This window comes from Manis javanica, chromosome 7 (genome assembly GCF_040802235.1).
Source record: "Manis javanica isolate MJ-LG chromosome 7, MJ_LKY, whole genome shotgun sequence".
In the NCBI taxonomy this organism is placed as follows: Eukaryota; Metazoa; Chordata; class Mammalia; order Pholidota; family Manidae; genus Manis; species Manis javanica.
In genome coordinates, this window is record NC_133162.1 from 13,245,010 (window position 1) to 13,266,618 (window position 21,609).

Below are 21,609 nucleotides of genomic sequence, written 5' to 3' on the forward strand. Positions count from 1 at the left end.
CGCAACGAGATCCCGACCCCAGATCTCGCGCGGCTTTCTGCTCGGAGTTCTTCGCGGCCTCAGGCGCGCGTGGCTCCTCCGCCCTCCTCCCTCCCTTTTCCGTGCAGGATGGCGCCCCAGGATTGGGCTCCGCAACTCCCGACACCAACCCTCTCCCGGCGTCGTTTTTCACCACTTTCCCCGGCGGGTTTCCTCATGGGGTGATGGTTACCGCTCTCCGGAAGCGATTTTTGCAGCAGCGTGAGAGCGTAGCCGCGGCCTCCTGCCGAGGACTGGAGCCTCAGGTGGCGCCCCTGATTCCTTCCCCTGGGACCGGGGCCATCGGCCTTCCCCGCCCACCCCCTCGTTCCTCACTGTGGGCGAGCCTCTCTGGGTGGCAAGGGCGGCCGGTGCCGGTTCATTACTCTGGGGAGGGGTGTAAACACTCCGGATGTCCTCGCTGGACTGTGGAGGGCCCAGGGCTTCATTAATTCGGCCGATATTTCATTACCTTCCCCGAGCCGAGCAGAGCAGTGTGCTGGCTGGGCGCGTTGTGATGTCCAGGAGAGAAATGACCGTGCTCTCCCCTGGGAGATTAGTGGGGTGAAATCAATGGAAGGAAAAAGTGTGGGGTGAAGAAATTGGGGGTGACCCTTAAGGAATGGTTACGGTTTGTGTAGGCCTAGGATTGGCGGGTGATACAGACAAGACGAGGGGAAATGAGAATGGAATATTTACATCCGTCATACTCCTTTTCTAGAACCTTCAGAGGCTTCCTGCGTGCATCCTGCCCTTTTAAATCCAAACTGCCTGCTTGTCTCCATTACACCTACCAGGTGTCATACGCAATTATAGAACTTAATGTGTGCCCTCTGCTCTAGATAATTCTGCCCAGATGGACAGGGTGTTCTTGTTCTACTCTTGGCTGTTTGTGCTCCTGACTTAAGCAGATCACTTAAAAACATCTGTGCTGCACTTTCCTCATCCAGAAAACAGTCTTCCCTACTCATCCAGAAAACAACAGTCTTACCTACTCTGCCTGCTTCACAAGTCACTTAGGAAAGTGAGAAAACACGTTGAAACAGGATAGTTATTATCAATAGATGCACTGTAGATGTATAAAAATATGTGATTCTATAAATACTGTTACAGAAACCCAGACATGCACTTCCGAATTCCCTGTGTTTTCTCCCAATCTCTAATGGAAGGTCTCACTTGCTGGAGTGTGGTAGGTCATCGTGGGCCTGCCTTATCCTCCTTGCTAGGTTTCTCTCCATGGTAGCTGAGTCTAGTCATATTCACATCCACTGAGAGCCTGGGGCTCTGCAGGGACAGGGCATGTGCTCTGCTGAATAGGTGTTGCATGAACCTTCACACAAAATAAGCCGGTGCTATTGCTACTGATGTTTAAATTGCACCTGTGGGCTTTTCCTCCTAACCCCCTGGATGGAAGGCACCCCTTTCTCTGGCACACCCATCCTTCAATGCTGAGTGAGTCCCGCATCTAAGAAGCCATGCTGCACACCAGCTTTCCTCACTCAAACTTCCTTTTTTTTTCCTGAACTCCTTCCCCATTTGCAGCATGGGCCACAAAGTTTAGCCCTCAGGGATGTCTTGACTCATTTGACATTTTAATGGAAGATTGAAAGTTCCCTGGGCTGGAACCACCATGTCTTGGAGTCTCCCTCATATAACCCACTGGCCTCTAGTTTCCATGACGACAGGGACTATCTCATTCTGGTCTGTTTTGTTCACCATTGCATCGCCAGCATCAGCACATTACCTGAGAGAATAGCAGTTGCTCGATAAATATTCGTTGAAGGAATGAATGGATTTTACACATAATAAATGCTTAATAAATGCCTCAGTCAAATGTTTTGGAGTTGAGTGAATAAAGAGTTCACCAGGCTGGCTGGAGCAAAGGGTTTGTTTTCAGGAATAATGAGAAAGGTAGAAAAATAGTTCAGATGAAATGATGAAGGTACTGGAATACTATTCTGCAAGAGCAGGAAGCAGCCCCATTTCTGCATATGGGAAAGGCAAGATGGAAATGGTCTTTTAAGAAGTCAACTGACAGCAGTGGAGCAGCTTCCTAGGTGTTTTTTTATACAGAAAGCTGGAGAAACAGGCAGAAAATAATACAGGTGTAAGGGTCTAAATGTAGTAGCAATAGAAGAGACAGGTGAGAGAACAGAAAGGAAGGAAGGAAGGATGGAACTCATTTTGAGGGACTGTGTGGGCTTGGGGATCCAAAAACGACTCCATGGGGGCTGACTTGTAGAATGCCATCACAGCTGATGGAAATGGGAGAGTGGTCTGGCTTTCATGGGGGAACAGGATGTGTTTGGTTTTAGACGTGGTGCTTGAGCACTGGTATCCCAGAGAAAAAGGACTGAAGATAGAGGTTATCAGCATCTGCATAGAATTTAAAGTCAAAGTAAGAATCGATGAATCTTCTGGAGGGAAAAGGGAAAAAAATCCTCTTAAGGAACTAAATATTGGAGAAGGACTATACTTAAGACATACCAGGAGGGTAAGGAGCTATAATAGAAGCAAACATAATAGGCTTAGAGAAAAAGGGAAAAATAGAAATCACAGAGTCTAGGGCAGAGAGTTTTGGGAATGTGTCAAATATGCATGTGTGTGTGTGTGTGAAGTCTGAAAGGATATACATTAGCATGTTAATTGTGTCATCCTGTGATGGGATCGCTGGGAATTTTTGTTCTTTTCATATATTGGTAGTATCTGATTGTTCTCAAACGTATGCTTGTATAACTTTGAAAAAATACATTAGAAATATTTGAGGAAAGGATGTTAAGTCAAATGTTACGGGAGAATTGAAGGTTGAAAAGAGATTATTAGAAGCTCAGTTGTTCCCTTATAGAGTCATTCCATCTTCTCAAATAAAAACAAAGCTACATATAGGCTAAATAAATAAAACTACCATTTCTGCTTACTTCTGTTATTCACTCAATCAGAAAATATTTATGAAATGCCTAGACACTGTTCTAGGCACTGGGGAAAAAGCAGAGAATAAAATAGATAACATTTCTTCTCTTCATGGCACTTAAGTTCTAATGGCACAACTTTCAAAATGAAAGCATTTTGAAAAGTTGGTATGCTAAGGGTTTATTAACAGCCTATTAAGGTTGAATAGATCCAGAGTAAATAAAGTGATCATGAAAATTCCAATTTTCTTGTCTTCTAGTAGGTATTAGAGTATTGGGGTTGGGCTGTAAAATACATCCTTATCTATACTTACCATATTCCTTGTTTTAGTACCTTGGTGACTATATATATATCCATTTCTTATTGAGACTAAATGTCCAAGGGCACTTAAAGAGCAGCAAGACTGGAAAGGGACTGAGTGGTGCTAACCCTGAAGGCATAAACTGGGGAGTTGAGGAGGGGAGAGAAAGTCAGGCAATGAAAGGAAAGGAAAATCTCAGGAGTTATAGAAAATTCTGGAACATATCCCAGGAAAGAAGGCAGGACTATACTCTCCTTTAGAGAGGGCACAGCTCTGACTGTTGACTTCTCATGCATGGGGTACCCTCATTGAAAGGGGTATATGGTGTGGACAAGGGCCGTTTAGGAATCAGGAAACTTAGACGGGTGTCCCAGCTGTTGCAAGATATTCTAGGACCTCATCGATAAAATGAGTGGTTGTACTAGATCAGTGTTTCCTAACCTTTTTGAGTATAAAGATTACTTTTTCACAACAAAAAATTGAGACTCCTCCCCACCCCCCCAGCTCCCCACTGCACCCCACCATGTAATAGTGGTTATACATAGTGACTGAATTCAGTGGTGTATCTAGAAGCATTTGTATTTCATTCACAGAAACTGTACATATGACAAAAAGTACATTTACAGGCAAGCCATTCCTCACTGTCGGGGGTGTATTTTGTGGACTTTGGGAATTGTGAGTCCCTTGCCCACAGTCCACAGGTTTCTTAGGGACTTTGAGAACCACTGACCTGGGTCTCTCCTTAGATCTCTTCTGCTTTTTAGCTCTTATTCAAGATAAAATATTAGGACATATTAGTTTATTCTTATCTGCTAGTTTGTAGAGGAAATCAGCGATTTTCAGTCTGCATTTCAAAAAAAATTTCTAAGCTATGTCTATTTCCTAAATGAATGAGGATACAGAAAATGTGTTTGTTTTTCCTTAAAACTTTCCAACATCTTTATTAAATTGGAACTTGTTTGCCTCAACTTTAAATGTTCAGGAGTGATTATTTAGGTGTTATTTTGGAATTGCTATCAAGTGCTTGTTAATTCTTTATTTCCAGCATTTGCCATCTGTGTTGAATATCATTTTTCATAGGGAACAAATGAACATGATAGCAGGTGCTTTTTACCACAGAATCATAGAAACTGGAGACAATAGATGGAAATGTTCCCTTTTCCTCATCCAGAGAATGGGAGTAATGTTACCTTTCCTCACCCAGCTGTCATGAACGAGAAATCAGTGATTACTAGGCTAATTGTAATATAAATAGCTGTAGATTAAATGCTAAGTAATAAAAGTAGGAATGATTTGACTAATAAAAAATGTTTTTGTAATTTGCTTTTTTCATTATTAATGCCTCCTGGCAGTCATTATTACCATGGTAGTAATAATAACAACAAAAACCACAGCAGCAACTACCATTGGAAGTGCTTTTATGTGTCTGGGGCTTTCCTTTTATCATCCCACTGAATCTGAAGAACAACCACAAAATGTAGGTGATTTGCCCAAAGTTACAGTTAACAAATGGTGGAGATGGAATGTGAGCCCAGGTCCCTCTAATACCAATGTCCATGCATTTCCTACTGTGCTCCACTGCCTCTCAACTTCTTTGGTCTCATGTCACCCCTTGCTGGACTTTTGCCCGTTCTCTCTGGAGAAGCCAGTTGAGCTGCTCACATTGAAGGCTTGGTGAAAGGAGCCTGGGTAAATGCTAGTAATCTGTTGATAACTGGGTCTCAGTCTGGGCTGCACATTGCAATCACCTGGGGAGCCTACTGGATTCTACTAGAATCTGAGCACCATTAGAACTTCAGCACACAAAGAAAAGGGTTATCTATTTTATTCACTGCTACAGTGTTGATAAATACTGATGCCTGGACCCTACCCCACACTATTAAATCAGAATCTCCAGGGCTGGGTCCTATGCCTAGAGTTTTTTTTAAAAATATGTGATATTAGTGTGCAGCGAGGGTTGAGAACCACTGTTCTACAAGATTTCTTCATGGATCACACCAGAAAGAGAATGGATAAGGTTTCACCTGAATGATTTGATAATGGATGCAGCCACAAAGGCCTGGAAATGTTGGCTCTTGGAATCAGACCACATGGGGGATCAAGGAGTCCTGGTTCTTCTAGTTCCCAGCTGTGTGACCTTGTACAGGTTACTTAACCTCTCAGAACCTATTTCCTCAGTGACTAATATTCTCAGCTTCATAGGATTGCTATGAGATTAAATTTAAAATGCCATGGAACCGTCTTCCCACCCTGCTCAATACATAGTGATGATGCCATTACTGCCAAAGAAATTAGGGAAAAGGAAAGTGTAGCACTTTTAGCAGTTTTGCCTTATTTGTATGAAAATATTTCTGTAGCTTTGTTTAGGAGTTCAGATGGAGCTGCAGTAAATGATAAGGGGAGACCTTTAAGACATTACTAGCGACTTTTTGAAATAATCAAACCTCCTGGTAATGTATCACTTTTATTTTAACCTTTGCAATTTGTGCAAAATTATGAACTTGATGTGTTATTTCTCTTTTTTCCCAAATGAAGCAGAGAGCTGGAGCCATAGCCACAATGTGAGTGTTCAAAGCTAGCATCCTGTCAAAGGCTGTTTTAGATTTAGCCTTCCGGTCATTTGTTCAGAGGGCTTTGACACCGAAGCCCAAAAGATACTGTTGGAGATGCTACTGCTGGCAGTTTAATTGGTGTTTTTCAGGGTATAGACACACAATTTCTATATAGCAGAAGGAAACTGGAAGTAGGGCAATTTTCCAGTGAGTTCAGACAGTAATGAGAAAAGGACAAAATCTGGCAAAAGAAATTCTTTAAGCAAGCTATTTACCATTTTTAAGTAGATACTTTTTAAACTTTATAGAAGTAGGTACAATTTAAGAGTGTCTTTGTGACATAATTATTGGCTAACAAAGCAAAATGAATACATATAAAATAGCCTACAAAGGCCAGGTTTTCTGATTTGTACTTCTCTTAATATAAATGTACCAAAATAAACATAGTAACTGCATTTATTGTGAATGAAGAGAAGGTTGAACACATTTTCCACATAGGGAGCAGCAAAGAAGAAAGAGAGGGAGGCTCTAGTTAAGAGGACCAGTTAGATGTTTTATCAAGTTATGGCTAAAAATGTTTTTTCTGTTACCGTAAAAATATTTATTTGGTTAGTTTCCTGACTCCTGAGAATTGTGTGCATATCTATTTTGCTGTTGCACTTGAATGAGAACTAACAAATTGTTTGACTTTTGTAATTAAACTTAAGAACCTGATTGAAAGGGATTTTAGCCTCCCAGAAAATGTACTTTAGGTTAATCTGCTTAAGAGGAATTATCTATTTCTTACCAGCAAATCAAAAGACTGTCTATGCCTTATAACTGATGATTTCTAGAGGCCTTGTCATGAATCTTATGGTTATGTTAAACCTTCAAAAAATTATTTGAGGAACTTAAAATTAATTCAGTTGTCAAAAATTTAGGACTTGGCTTTTTACATTTGTTATCAGCAGAGTATAGAATTGTTTATTGTTTTTGTTTTCTCTTTTTCTTTGTTGATTTGCCTTTTTTTTAGTCCTATTTAAGAAGTTTGAGAATTTTAGTTCTTTGAGTATTTTTAAAAAGTACTGGTCGTAGACGCACATGAGAAAATTTTTAGGGGGAGTGTAATTTTTGGAGTAAATTCCCAGGAATTTTCAGTGAATAAAATCATGTTAGGCAAATTTCTCAATATTTATTTGGTTTGACTGCCATCTCTTTCATATATGACAATCATATATAAATGATTACCATTGGTGCCCTATGTACTTCCAAAATTATTTAAGGTGACACTTGTGAATGAACCTCTAATGCCAATCTAATGTGTTAAATTTCTGTACAATTTATAAAAATACACAGAATTGTATATTAACAAGGGATTAATGGATCCTGCTTTTCACTAAATAATACTATTTTTATATTTTGTGATTGTGCATTCAATATCTTATGTGAATATTACAGAAATTTAAAAAATGATAAGAGTCCGTTTTTCAGAAAAATAATGTTTCCATTAATCCTTGAAGGAGAGATGTAGTAAGGATGAAAGACTGAAACGTTATTTCTAAAGTGGAAATAATTTAATATGTTATAAATGATACTGTCTTCAGTTTGGGCTACAGTCAGTGTAACTATATTTTAAATGGTACAGTTTGGAGATAGAAAGGAAAAGGAAAGTATAAGAGAATCTAACACAGTAGTAGTCAGACAAGAATAAAGAGCTGATGTGTATTAGGATGATTTTGGTGCTTTCACTTGAGAGGCAAAAGTGAGGTTTGGAATAGATGTATCTGGGTGCCTGCCCTGACCTCCGGTTCTTTTTGTGTATAGAGATACGGCCAAAGCAAGCAATGCTGGTAATCCCGGGCCGCCCTTCCAGTGGCCTGTTGGGGCTGGTAAAAATCCCTGAAGGAGCTGTACTTATTAAAAGCCACTGTTAGACTGTTGTAAAAATTGGAGTTGATTCATGAACAACCGAGTGATTTAAAATATCCCTAAGCTATTCTTGGTAACCATCTTTCACAAAGCTCATGGCCACATATTTGCACTCTAGCCTTAAAACCATTCTGCACATTTGAAAATACAGAAGGCTGTGCAGCAAACTCACAGGGCAGGGAATTTCATAGAGAAGAGTCTTGGATATCTGGACCTTCTAAAGAATTTTTCTGCCTCTGAATTTTAAAAGTAGAATCCCTGTTTTGAGCAAACTGGTACCAAATTTCCTTTTGATGTAAAATATCCCATGCCAACACTGGGTGGAATTTTTAATAACTGGTGAATCTGACCTGAACTTTGGTTGCCTAATCATTAATGCTTACTGTATAGCCAAGCTGACAGGATGTAAGGGAAAAATAAAATTCCTGTGCTGATTTTGAGAACGCAAAACCAAAGACTGTCTTTTGTAGAGTAAAAACAAAAACTTAACTTTTATTTTAAGCTATGATGGCAGTAAGTAAAATACATGTTTATCAGTTTATAAAGCCTTAGAGTGAATATTGGCCTATGTAGCATCATTTATTCCTTTATAAAAAATATAGCCATTTTGAATTCTTAACTATGACCATTACAAGAAAAATATTATCTGTTCAACAGATAATTTTTTCTGTACATTTGTCATAAACCTATTGTTGGAAAATTAGTTGCCTTTTTGGGAGATAATTATAAATCTGTAGAAGCAGGAAATATAATCAGAATGAAAAACTCAAAGTTCTAAGATGGCTTTTAGTTTATATTTGCAATAGACTTTATCTCCAAGTATTATTTGTTATATGAGAACAAAAGAAACCACCATGTCTTGTTAGCTTTTTTAAACTAAAAATAAATGTTTTTAACCTTCCCCTGTATGTATTGTCTGGGTTTGACTCTAATTTAGGAGCATGCCTGGAACTTTGCAGACACTTTTCCAAACCCTAATGCTAAGAAAAAAGCACTACCATACTTGGCATGCACCTAGACCCTGGCTGGTGGATCAGAGCATCACCTCCCCCCACCCACACACACACGTCTGACTCCCCCAGGGTTTAGGCTCAGCTGCTACATGAGGGTCAGCCCATATGATCACTGCGTTTATGAGAGACTCACCTTGTTCTCCAAATTTAGACTTTAGGACTGTCACCTCATGCCAGCCTATCTCATCTATTTTTCACAACATGTGAAGGTAAAATTTTACCTTTTTTCATGGTAGGCATTTACAACTAGTCCTTCAGTCATGCTTGTGTGATTACTGAAGTACATCTACTTCAGTTGGATACTTTAAAATAAGCTCTAACTCTAAAAGCTTAGGGTTGGGTTGGGATCCTGTCTCAGACAAACTGGGGAGGAACAGTATAGGGATCCTCGTTTGGCTACCTAGTGCTTTCTGACTTTTGAAAGTAAGGAAACTTGGCAGTATGTCATTCTAAGAAAATTGTAGGAAACAAAGTAGAACCAAGCTCTCGAGCGGGGAGGGGAAGGAAGCCTGTGTTTGTATAGCCTCCCTAATGTCTGATTTAGTCATAAAAACTGCAGCTGAAATGTTCATTTGGACCCATCCCATGCATTCTGCTAAGGGCTAAGACAGTAAAATCTTTTTCTTCCCTTATCCAGTGGTTCTGTATTAATTCAGGAGCTATAAAGCAAATTTCAAACAGACATTTTCTAACTGAAAAATAAGCACACCTTAGGTATGGAATACAAACATTTCAAAAGGTACTGTTACCCATCAGCTGGATGTTAACTTTTTATTTAAGTATAAAGGATCTTAACATTTCTGTGTGTTAACTTTTAGTGGATAAGATACATGTTGGTAGAAAGGCAAACACTCAGTAAATAGAGGGCTCAGGTTGAAATGTGGGTGGCTCTCACTGCACAAATAAATTTACAAATCTAAATTACCAAATTTAAATCTAAGTCTTACCTTAAGACTTAGCTTTTACCTTTCAGAATACTCACAGACTAACCTGGGGGGTAATTCTCACCACTCTGTACATTTCATCATTTAGGTGGGTGGCATGATGTAGGACTGATGCAGCATTTTAAAATGCATTCTTTTATTTTCAAACACATGCCCAACATCTTGACCAAAACCCTATTTAGTATGAAGTTCAAGCACGCATAACCCAAGGTTAATCTCTACCTTATGAAATCAGCTGGTTTAAAATATGCTACAAAGATCCTCATGAGGAGCAAGATGTAAAGCCCCATTTTAGCGTCTCGAGCTTTGGAACTGTGTTCAGACCTCGTGTCATGTGCAAATAAACGAAAGAGGAGGATGCAAAAGTGAAACCAGTCCTGTGGCTGCTGTCAAATTTGACATTCATTCCACTGACAATGTGCTTGTTTGACTTGTTTTTCTCCTCTTCAAATGTTGCTTTTTCCCCCTCCAGAAATATGGTGAAACAGTGTTCACACTGTCCACACTCACTCTGGGAGTTCATGCAGAGGACATGTGGCCTAACACCAGCAGCAGGCCAGCACTGCCCCCCACCCCGCACCCCCACCTCGAGTGCAGCCCTCCACAGGCATTCCTGCTTCACATGCAGCTCTTAACAGGGGGCTTGGGATTCTAGCCTTGATAGTCCAGCTCTCCTTGTCTTGGCTGCAGGGGATTAACTCAACTCACTTTGACTCTGTCTTGACCACCTATCTAATAGGCAAAACTGCTAGAAATAACTGTATGGTCGTATTTACCACTCATTTATTTGCCATTATGGGAATCGTTTTTTATAGATAAGAAAATCATACAGACAGACAGAACATTTAGTTCCACACTTTCATTTTACAGACCAAAAAAAAAAAAAAAGAACTTCCCATATAAGCAAATAGAGAAAAACTCAGTTTCTGGTGAAAGGCTGTCAACATAATTCCTCCTATCTAGGAATCAATTTATATACTGGGCTTATTTAAATAATTTTTATTCTCTTCACTCTAGCGGTAAAGAAAAAATAGCTAATATTTATTATATATAGTATATTTTGGTGTAGTATGTGTAGTTGCCCTAAAGGAATACCATGTATATTCTGACAATATTAAAATAAAAAATTCCTAAATTCTGAGGAAAAAAACGATGCACTTATGTAGTTATGGGAGGGGTACCACAACCTGTCAAAGGATTTAGATGCAAAAAGTTCTCTGACTTTCTTCAAGTTTATAAATTTAAATGGCCTTTTTGTAGTTGAGTTCTCTATACTATTGGTCATGAAGTAAGCAGACAGACGTTTTTGCCTTTTTAAACAGTACTGTGATAACCATGTCTACTGCCCTTACTCCGTCAGCTACAGAAAATCTTCTGGCTCCTCCGTTGGAAGGTGATTCACCTGAAGCTTTGTTCCCAAATTAGTAACAGCAGCATCTCATTTAGCAAGAGGCACTTCCCACCAATTTAATTGAAAAAAAGTCTCTCTCATATTCAGACACAAACTGAGGCTTTTACCTGTCAGAGGAAAATGAAACCATCACAAACCACTATTTATTTTGCTGGCAGGTTCACATCTATGACAAAATGATTTTCCCCCAGGTGACTTACTCCCTCACATTGGCCTGGCAATGACTAAATGAAGTACTTTGAAAACTCCGTTAGTGTGTGGTCCCCGTTCCCACAATGTGTCACTGCTGCCGCCAAGTGACAGGTCTGAAAAAAATCACGTCTTAAACAGAGCATCGGTTCCTGCAAAACCGAGGCCCCTACTACCTACCTCCTAGACAAAGATACAATCTTATTTGATGAGAATGGAGACACTCTCCTAAGTCAGACTTGACCCACATGGGCCAAATTCATAGCCTCTGAGGGAAGAATGGCATGGGTGATTAAGAAAATTATTTCTTATCCTGAACAAATAAGCCTAATTCTAGGGTTGAGGGAATATTTAGTGTGAGTTTTCCACAATCCCACACAAAATCAGGCTATGCTATGGGAAGGGACATTCTCTGTCTTAAAAATCAGACACACCAGAAACTTGTGACTCTAGGAACATGCAAGTGCCTGGGGACATATGCAAGGACTGTTCCTGTGAGCAACCTCATTCTTGAACTGGCTGGGCTAAGAGCTTTTCAATTGCTGTGACATTTTCAGCCAGGGAAGTAGTAGTTGTTGCAGAGCAATGTTTTACAGGCAATTACTTTATATTATCAATGGAGCAATTCCCCTTCCAGAAAGGAACCAAAGTGGTCCCGTTAAATCATTACAGAGGGAGCAGGAGAAAGGATTCATCTCGTTAGCAGGTGCGGTGCTGCAGGCTCCGGGGTGGTGCACAATGTCACTGGCCCTTTAAGACAATGGCTGTGCTCCCTCCACCACCGCCATCCCCTCCCCTGGAGCTGTTGACAGGTCTAAACCTCCCTAGCAGCCCATTGTGGCCACAGTAGGAGGCACCTGCAGAAAATGTGCCAAAACTAGGCAGGGAGCAAGAGCTTTTCAATAAGCTCCGCAGCTGGAGAGGAGAAGCAACACTAAACAACCAGGCGCGGACCAGGCATGTGATGGGAAAAGGGGTCAAACCAGACACCTCCTATCGGCTTTCTGAGCTTTCTGAGCGCCGTTCGGTTCAATTTGCTGACATCTTCTAGCTGGCTTTTCTCTACTTGCTTAATATGCTGAGGTATTTAGCTTAAAAGCACTAAATACTCCATCATGATGAGAAGCTCTCTCCCTTTCCCATTTACTGTTATTAAGGACGTTTTCTGGTATTTTCTCTCTCTTTCTGCCCCAAACCAAAATTGTTTTCTGTTGCTTCTTTTTCATGACTACTTCCAGGCATTCTCCACCTCACAGTGCCTGCTTGATTTTACTCATCTTTAATTCAGGGACCAGTAAAGCTCTTCAAATTCAGGATCAGGGCTGCCTTTGTAAAGCACACATTCCGACTGCTATAAGCACTGGTCTGGAAGCTGCACTGCATTTCAACACAGTAAACATTTATTGTGCATCTACTGTGTACCCACCACTGTTCTCAGGGCTTTCAGAAATGGACAAGACATGATTCCCCTCTTATACTCTTTAGGATCCAGCGGAGAGGCTAAAAAGCAAGTGTAGCCATGGGTTTTAGGAGTTCGTTTTGTACCTGTGCACTCTTGTTTGTAGTTCTTACAGCCCTTCAGAGAATAAGCAGGAATGAAGGTGGGGTGGGGGTGGTGACAGGAAGGGACCTGGGATATGCTCGGGGTGTAGTGGCTTTGTCCAGAGTGTCTTGGGAAGCAAGAGGACAGATTCTCAGTTGCCTCTCTCCATGATGCATGCAGATGAGAATGTGGCATAGCTTCTTACTTCTGGCAGGGCTTATTGGTCTGTTGTGCTGTATCTTTACACAGCACTTCTCAGGTCTCACAATATTTCCACCTATTTATTTCTCACTCGCATAGTAAAGCATTGCCTCTGCCTGCCTTACAGATGAAAACATCTGAGACTCAGGGCAAAGCACCTTGTCCAGGGCCACACAACAAGTAGGTGGTAAATGCAAAGGGCCGCCAGGAACCTGGCTCCTCTGCCGCCCACCTAAACCTGTGCTTCCCTTCTGCCCCTTCAAACTGTCAACCAGCATGAGCACAGGATTTAAAAGCAGCATGGAAACAAAGTGACATTTTCACAGTGAAACTCTTCTCCCCCCACCTACAGATGGAGAGTGTGGGCGTGTACGGATTCTGTGGGTGTACAGCAAAGAACAAAATGAAGTGTGATTCAAGGTGGGAAATAGCTGCTACAGGTAGGCAATGAACTCATTCGTGTAAGTATCAAACTGGCGTCGGAAGTAGTTACCCCAGAACTTCATTCCTTTAGAGAAGAACTAGGTATGTTTAAAGTGGGTACATTTAAACGTATAAGATATTTGCTAAACTGCTGCAAATCATCTGCTTGTCCCAAACGCTAACAAGTGGTAGGAAGTGAGAGAGAGTATCTCAGAGGCATCCTTGGGTCAGGAACCAAAAGTGTTTCCCACCCAGTCAAAGCCCAGAATGGTCACTATCCATGCTCACAGCATGGCTTCTGATAGCCACCTGGCTTCAGTCTACCTGCTGGGCACATGCTTGTCCCGCAGCTCTGTCCTGCTGGCCCCGGGGGCTTGCACCTGCTCAGGTCCCTTCCACGGCAGAAAGAGACGGTCTTCCCGCTCCTCTGAGCCTGTTTGTGCTTGAACATGTCTCTGCTCCTCTTCTTCCTTCTTCCCCAGCGCCTCCCTCCAATTCTAGGGAAAACAAGCAGACTATTCATGTAAAAAGAGAAAGAGTGAGCAGGGGTGGGGAGGGGGTATGCCACCGACAAACTCCATTGAAAGCTGCTGGCTGTTCATTTACATTCACACTTTTAAAAAATGTTAACTAATGATGTTAAATGGTTTGCCAAAGGTCCTGGCAGGTCAGTTGTAGAAGTGTCATTTCTGCCTAATTAGGGCTCTTGTGGCTGCTCGGGGCCTCCCAGTGCAACCAGTGACAAGCCGAGAGCTGACAGCTTCAATTGGTGCCAATAGGAAGGTTGGACCGGTCATGTTTTCCAACTCAGCCAGGTGTTTGCTGAATGGGGGAGGGGGCCGGGGAGATCTGAGCGCTTCTATGATCTTTTTCTTTCCCGCTCCCTCGCCAGTCTTTCCTCTTTGCCTGTCTTGTCTTGTGTCAAGGTCAAGAATGGGCTTTGCTAAATCAGCAATTTGGGTTATCTCTGGGAGGTCATTAGCAGTCCTCAGCCCAGACATTTCAAGTGGTCTCAGACCCCAGATGCTAGATTTTTTTCTCCCTAAAAATCAGAGAATAGGAAGAGACAGGGAAAAGTTTAAGGTGAATAAAGAACAGTACGAAGAAAACAAAACGAACTCCTAAAAGACCCAGAAAACTGCGTAACCATCGAAGTCTTAAACTTCTGAAGACATTCATAAGAATAAAATTGCTTAAAGAGAAAACAGTTAAAGCACCCCATCAACGCTTTGGATAATTTAAAGAAAAGACAATAATGAGGAGAAATCCTGTATTTGTTCATTTGTATATAGAATACCTGTCAAATAGTAGATGCTTAATGTATAATTGTTTGCTTTGATTTTTCAGGAGAAAAATGATTGTCTGAGAAACAAAGCGCAATTGATAGAGATCCTGCTATTTTTCATGCTTACTTTAATCATTCATATAATGCTTTTTGAATTTCTCAGTTGACCATAAAACACATATGAGTTTGGAGTACCACATGGTCGGTTGATACGATATCTTATGTTTTATGTTCACTTTTTCCTATGCTTCTTTTTTTATTCTTAACAACTTAAAACAAGAAAAATGCCACTGGTCCTCAGGAGCCCCAGGCGACTCACAGGCAGAGAGGCCCTCCCGTGGCAGTTATCAGGCACCTGTGTCCGGAATGTGGATGTGACACGCTGGCGGATCCCGTGGTGATGATTGCAGTCCCTATGTGTACTAGAACATTCCAGCACTTGTAAACACACAAACACACACACCTACCAAGCATGTTAGTGGGTCTGGTAGACAAGGAATGGCAGGATTAATTCGTGGGCATTTGGGGCAATGCGTGTCATTAAAGGGAAAAAGTTGAACTGAAAAAAAGCAGGGTTTCTTTTACAAACAAGGGTGGTTGATATGTTAAGTTTTTAGCTTCCTTTCCTCACTTGGGCCCCTTTCCCACCTTCTGCCTCCATTTTCTCTAATATGGGACGTGAATGAAATTGGGGACAGGAAAAAAAGACTGTTTACATCCACTGATTTTATTAAAGGAGTATTAAGAAGATTCAATGGGACATCTGCTATTATTATTAACTACATATGCACACCTAGGACAGTACCGGGCACATGTCAGGTGTCCGATAGCAGTGACTTCCCTTCCTGCTGTCCTGAGTCCCTCATGGCAGGAGACCAGGCACTGTTCTGTGGCATCAAATTATTTTCTCAATACCCAGGACATATTTGAACAAGGAGAATTAATAGAGTCGTCTAATAGGCTGACCTCATGAATGATGAATGAGAGAATAAATCTAGACGTATCCAAACAGTTTAGTTGTCTGTCTCTAACTTTTCCCTCCAGGGACCGCCTTTGTCACTCAATCCCTCAAAAGATCCACTTTGCATTTTTGTCCAACCGTTTGGTGCCACTGCATGTGTTCTTTTCCATCTTCTTCAGTGACCTTCTTTGTTGACTCATACTGCTTTTATCCTGGGATATGATTTCGTGGGATATATCCCGGGATGTAGTTCCTGTGCTAACCCCTGGCTTAGCTCTGCCGCCCACATCTGCCTCTGTCTCTCGAGTCTTGGACCACAAAGCTGTGGTTGCCATGTGCATCCTGTGAGGGTGAATGACTGCTGTCTGGCTCTCATGACTGCCAAGAAGTGGCCACTTCAGACCCGCCTTGTGGTAAGGAAGATGGGTATTTAACAAGCATCCTGTAAATTATTAGTGGTAAAGAAAACCTTCTGCAGTAACTAAAGCTGCAGGGAAGATATGCCAATTAGTTATTAAAACTGAAACAAAAAACTTTTAAAGGCTTGTGAACAGAGGAAAGAACATGTGAATGACAATAATTCCTCTGTTCTGTGGCATCAGTGTCCTCCAGCGGCATTCGTGAGAGCTGATCACCACAATGGTGACTCTGGCCAGGGGAAATCATGTTGAGGTGGATGTTATTTAAACCTTTTTGAAAGGCAGATCAAATTTCCTTTTCATTTTCCACCATTTAGGGCCTTTAGGTGGCCCATTCAGATCTGGCGCTGGCTTCTCGTTGACCTTGAAGCCTCACTGTGGTTGTGTGGATTTGCTGGCAGTGCTCTGGACCTGCCAGGATGTTTCATGCCTCAGGGCCTTTGAACAAACTCTTTTTTTTATCCTTGGAAGACTGTTTTTCCCTATTATTCTGAAAAACAACTCTTCATTCTGCCACCTCCTCCCCAAAGCTTCTGCTGATACCCCCCCAAATTAGACTGGCCTTTCTCTCTTTTGTGCTCCCCTGCAGAAGTTCACATTCCTCTCAATTAAGAATAATAAGTGTGAGAATAAAAGTTCTGTTTTATTGAGTGCCTTCTGTGTGCCAGTAAGTCTAAGCGCTCTCACTTGTCTTATCATTTAATTCTCACCTTGTGAGGAAGTTGCTGCTGTAGACACCTGTCTTACCAGTGAGGACCCTGAGGCCCAAGGCACATGGTAAGGTCACATAGCCAGTGGTGTGGCACCTGAGCGGAGCCCGGCGAGCATGTGTGTTAACCCCCCTCAATCCAGCACCACCAAACCATGCTGCCTCCTATTATAAGGGACCACCATGCATACAGATACAGGTGTTTGGTTAAATCTATCTCCTCTCCAGATGGGGAACTCCTGGAGGTTGGTGACTCTTATATAGCTTTGTGTTCCAGCATCTAGCATAGGGTCAGCACATGGCAGAGGCTCTGAATGTTGGCTGGATTTAATAAAATGAATGGAATGGAATTGTACAACATGTTTATGGGTACGTATGCATGTATATGTTTTCTCTCTCCCTGCCCTCTTAAAGGCTTTTACACATATGCATATTTCATATACATGTGTACATGCATACAAATATATATACACATATAGTTATACACACATATACATATAAGTATGCATATATGCATAAATTAGCAGACACATATATGTATATAAAGAGAATAAGAGAGGTGGGGAGAGAGACTCAGTTGCAGTCTGGAGGAACAGACGTGCATTACGCAGTCTCTTTCCCTTTTGCATCTGAGTTTGTAGTCAGCATTAATCTGATTTCCTTGTGGCGTGGATGAGACAGTGTGTACCTCGGCCCAAATACTCCTGAAGAGACATCTGGAAGCCCTCTAAACTCTGCCCTGACTGTCATCCTATTCTGTGGGGCAGGCGGCCATCAGAGGAGGGGATGGCCATGTAGAACAGCTTTTTTGAGTTTTTTCCACTATGCATTGTCTCAGTCGTAGAGATGACAAGCCCTACACTGTCCCAATGCTTTTCCTCATCATTCAGTTGCCTGGAGCCTGAGCTCGTTAATAGGGGTGAGCAGGGGTTTCGTTCTCTGCCACGAGTGCCCACGGTGCCCTCCTGCATAGTGCCATGACTTATTTAAAGGGCAAGACTACCTAACGAGCCAGCACAGAGGACAGTCTTAGCATGAAACCAGAATGCTTGCTAGAGCACAGGCACCCGTGCAATCTGGAGAACTGGGTGAAAGTTCAATAGCAGTAATTCAAAGTCAAAAAAACTTCTCTCATTTACCCTTTGGACTCTATGCTCAGGGAATTGCATATAGAGGGAAAAAGTTCATGTGTCATTTATATACAAGTGCTCGTCTCACAGTGAGTGGGTCCCCTTTGTTTCATGAGCATGGAATTTGGTTTAAAATCAGAGCCTAAAACTTCACAAGCTATTAGGTTCTTAGTGACTTTTCTGAAGTAATTTAGGGGTCCTGGGTGAGGCCTCCCCTCAGTCCTGTTGGCCTCTTCCTGCCGCTGACCAGGTGCGCCCCTTGCTTCTCTCTCTGCATCTTTGCCCGCCTTCTGGAACCTTTCCTCTTGGCCTTCCCAGCCCCTACTCATCCTTTGAGAATTGCTTAGGCCCACAGGGAGTGCTCTGATCCTGTCCTGCTTTGCTGTGTCATTAGCAGTCTTATTGCGGCATCCAAACTTCTCTCTTAAAATGCAAAACGCTGACAGGGTGTGGATGCTTGGATGGAAACACGGTGAAAGGCGGGCAGAGTTTCTCATGCATTTTCATCACAGTAGTACAAAGCGCCCAGCTGAGTCAACTGGTACTTCCTCAGGAAAGGAATTGCCTTCAAGGTTTTCTGTTTTATTTTTTAAATATTTGCCAAGTTTTTAGTGTTCTTCCATAAAAAATAGGGATTTGTGGCTATATATAAAAATGCTTTTCTAAATTATGCCCTTGAGTGTCCTTGATGCATCACCGTGTTCCTTGGGCAGGGCCAGCTTGGGCATGTGACGTCCCTATGCTTGTTTTAATGCTCTGATGTCACCATCTTGAATTTCTTGACTTGAACGAGGGATCTGCATTTTCATTTTGTATTGGGTCCCATAAATCATGTAGGTGTCTGGCCTTTGAGTTGCACTGACTCCTCTGACTGCAAAGCATGGAGTTTACAGCCTTAAAACCTGAACATGAGTTTGTCTATTACAGCTATGTGGGGCAGGGTGAACGGGCCTGGTTGCTCTTTAAGGAAGGATTTTAAGTTCTGGACTGATGACCCTGGAGGGTTAGGAAGGGTTGGAGGCCCTAAATGCCAGCTTTGCCTGGAATCAGCCATGCCCAGCAGTGTTCTTAATGTCTTCTCCAACGGGCAAGAAATACGCAGTCATTTGTGATTCATGTTTGGTAAAGCTTCTGAGAAAACCCTCTTTTTCACCTGGACCTACCAAGTTATTTGGCCAAGAATTTCTGCTTGTTTGAAGTCTTCAGAAAAAAATCTCCAGTGAAACATGAAATTTGGAAATGGACTTTTCTTTTTAAAATATGTATACATAGTTCTTATTCCAGCTTTTCACTTTATTGTCTTTTACTTTTTAAATTTCCTGTCTTATTCCAAAAGGAGATTTCAGACATACATGTAATAAAATATGAAGAATGATATATTTGAGAAACACAGCTGAAAGGAAAGTAGGGCAAAGCCAAGAGTAAGGTGAGTTCACAGATGCACACCGTGAGGTCTTGTTGAATTTTGAAAGATGAGCCTCAAATGTGTCTCTAAGCCTTCTAGTAGCAGAGCAAAGGTGCTTGGTTAACCACGAGCAGGCAGGAGGCTGGGGCAGGAAGCAGGTCCCAGCTGGCATTCACTCTTCCTGCGTGGGATTTAGAGATGTCTTGGGAATATGAGTCGGACTTTCCAGGAGTCAGTTTGCCTGAGGGACTGAGTCATCTCACGATGCACAGGGTAATTCTGTACTTCATGACGTCACTCAGTCTGTCCCTGGTCTGCCAGTGACTGACTGGGGCTTGAGCGGAAAACAACAAAAAACTCCCAGCTCCCATGCTTGCCCCCCCAGTTCTGAGAGCATAGCGCGAGCCGGGCCAGCTGCCCATGGTGACGTGGACAGCAGCTTCAGCGACACGCTGGCAGTGGCGGGAGAGGTGGTGAGCCTTGCTGGTGGTACTTGCACGGTGGCACCTGTACCAGCAGGAGGCTATTGGACACATGGACACAGCAGCATCTCAGCGGCAGGGACCAGTCAGCTTCTGTGTGTATGGGGGTGGGTGGCTGCAAGTGGCCCAGAGAGGATGGCCCCGTGTGGCTGGCTCTGTCGGTAACTGGAGGCTGAGCCATGGGAAACAACAGAGAGACTCACCCAAGGAGGTATTTGAGGTGCCCCATGAGAAGGACTTCTCCAGTAGCTGGTGGGAGTTGGAGCCAAAGAAATGCTCTTTATGCTGGTGAAAGGACACCAGTTTTTGCCTTAAGATGGACTCACATGAGATTTAGAGCATTTGTAAGATAAGAATCAACTGGCTGGTTAAGACAAGCCCAGTTTTTCCTAACGTGGCCGTTCGACACACATTCATTCAACAAACATCAGTGGAACCTTCACTGGAGTCTGAAGTCAGATCATCGGGATCTGAATCTGCCTCTGCCATTCGCTAGTCTACAATCTTCAGAAATTTACATGATTTCTGTAAACTCCAGTTTCCTGTAATATGAAATGTGAATAATATTAGGCACCTACCTCATTGGCTTTTGAAAGAATCAAATGCACATAAAGTGTTTACTACAGTGCCTGACACAAATTAAGCATTCAATAAATGTGATCTATGATAGCACATTTTGAGATGTCCAAAGATTCATGTAACCCCACACTAATTGAAGTAGATTTGCCCATATAATAAGTGCTATGTAGCCAATATCCAGAAGGATATGCTGTGTTAACAGTGGCTATCACTTGGTAGAGAGATTATAGGTGATTTTGATTTACTTACTGTTTTTATACGCCTTTTAGAATTTTTCCGGAGTATATGAACTGTTGAGTATATGAGATTTTAAAGCAGAAGGGGAGGAAATCCCATCTGACCATCCCTTTGGGTGCCCTGATCTCCATGGCACCTCTGTTCCTCCCCACCCCCACCCAATCCTCCAGCAGCTCCAGTGAAGGGAGGTACAAGGACATGCAGGGCAGCTTAACTGCATCTGTCGGCAGCTCTGATTCTCAGAGAGTTCCTCCTTAGGCTGTCTGCTTGTAGTTCCTGAGAGTTATGGTTCATGCATCTATTCACTCGGTCAATACTCACTAAGTGCCTTCTGCCTGCCAGGCACTGTGGTAAGTTCTGGGGAGACAATGGTTAATGGAGGCCAGCAGCATCATTTCATGGAGCTAGTAATTTAGTGAGGTCCTTAGACTGTAACTCAATAATTAAACAAATATGTCATTACAAATGGGAGTGCTCTGGAGTCTGTGGGCATGTCCAGCAAAGATGAATGGGGAGGGAGTTGGGGAGAGCATCCCTGAGATGTGGCAGTTAAGCAGAAACATGTCTAGAAGGATACCTAGGAGATATTGGGGGTGCGGGCAGTGGGTGAGGAGCCCAGCCAGAGGAGCAGAGTCTTGTCACGGCCACACAGAGCATCTAATTCCCTTTCTACATATAAGCCCTTCAAATACCTGAAAACAGCTTCTTCCTCAGAGGTTCTCTGTTTTATTCCCAGTCTCTCTTGCGCGTTTTTCCCTAGTGTGTGATTTTACAGCCTTTCATCATTCTGACATCTAGTCTGTTGATAGCCCTCCTTCCTTATAACAGTTTTATTGAGCTATAATTCACACACCACACAGTTAATTCACTTTAAGTGTGTGATTCAATGATTTTTAGTGTATCACAGAGTTGTGCAACCATCACCAATTCAATTTTAGAATATTTTCATCATGCTAAAAGGAAATTCCCATAACCATTAGCAGTCACTC

General features: G+C 42.3%; 1 protein-coding gene across 3 annotated transcripts in view; it reads left to right on the forward strand.

Annotated features, from left to right (window-relative positions):
• Nucleotides 1-21,609, forward strand: part of HSPA12A (heat shock protein family A (Hsp70) member 12A) — a 158,627-nt gene that overhangs the window by 274 nt on the left and 136,744 nt on the right. For 2 of the 3 annotated variants that reach the window (XM_073240334.1, XM_073240333.1), the window contains exon 2: nucleotides 13,343-13,430. In XM_073240334.1, the coding sequence (XP_073096435.1) occupies nucleotides 13,343-13,430 (88 nt within the window). Of the gene's footprint in view, nucleotides 1-8; nucleotides 285-13,342; nucleotides 13,431-21,609 lie in introns of those variants that run through there. The other variant, XM_073240336.1, reaches the window with a different exon arrangement.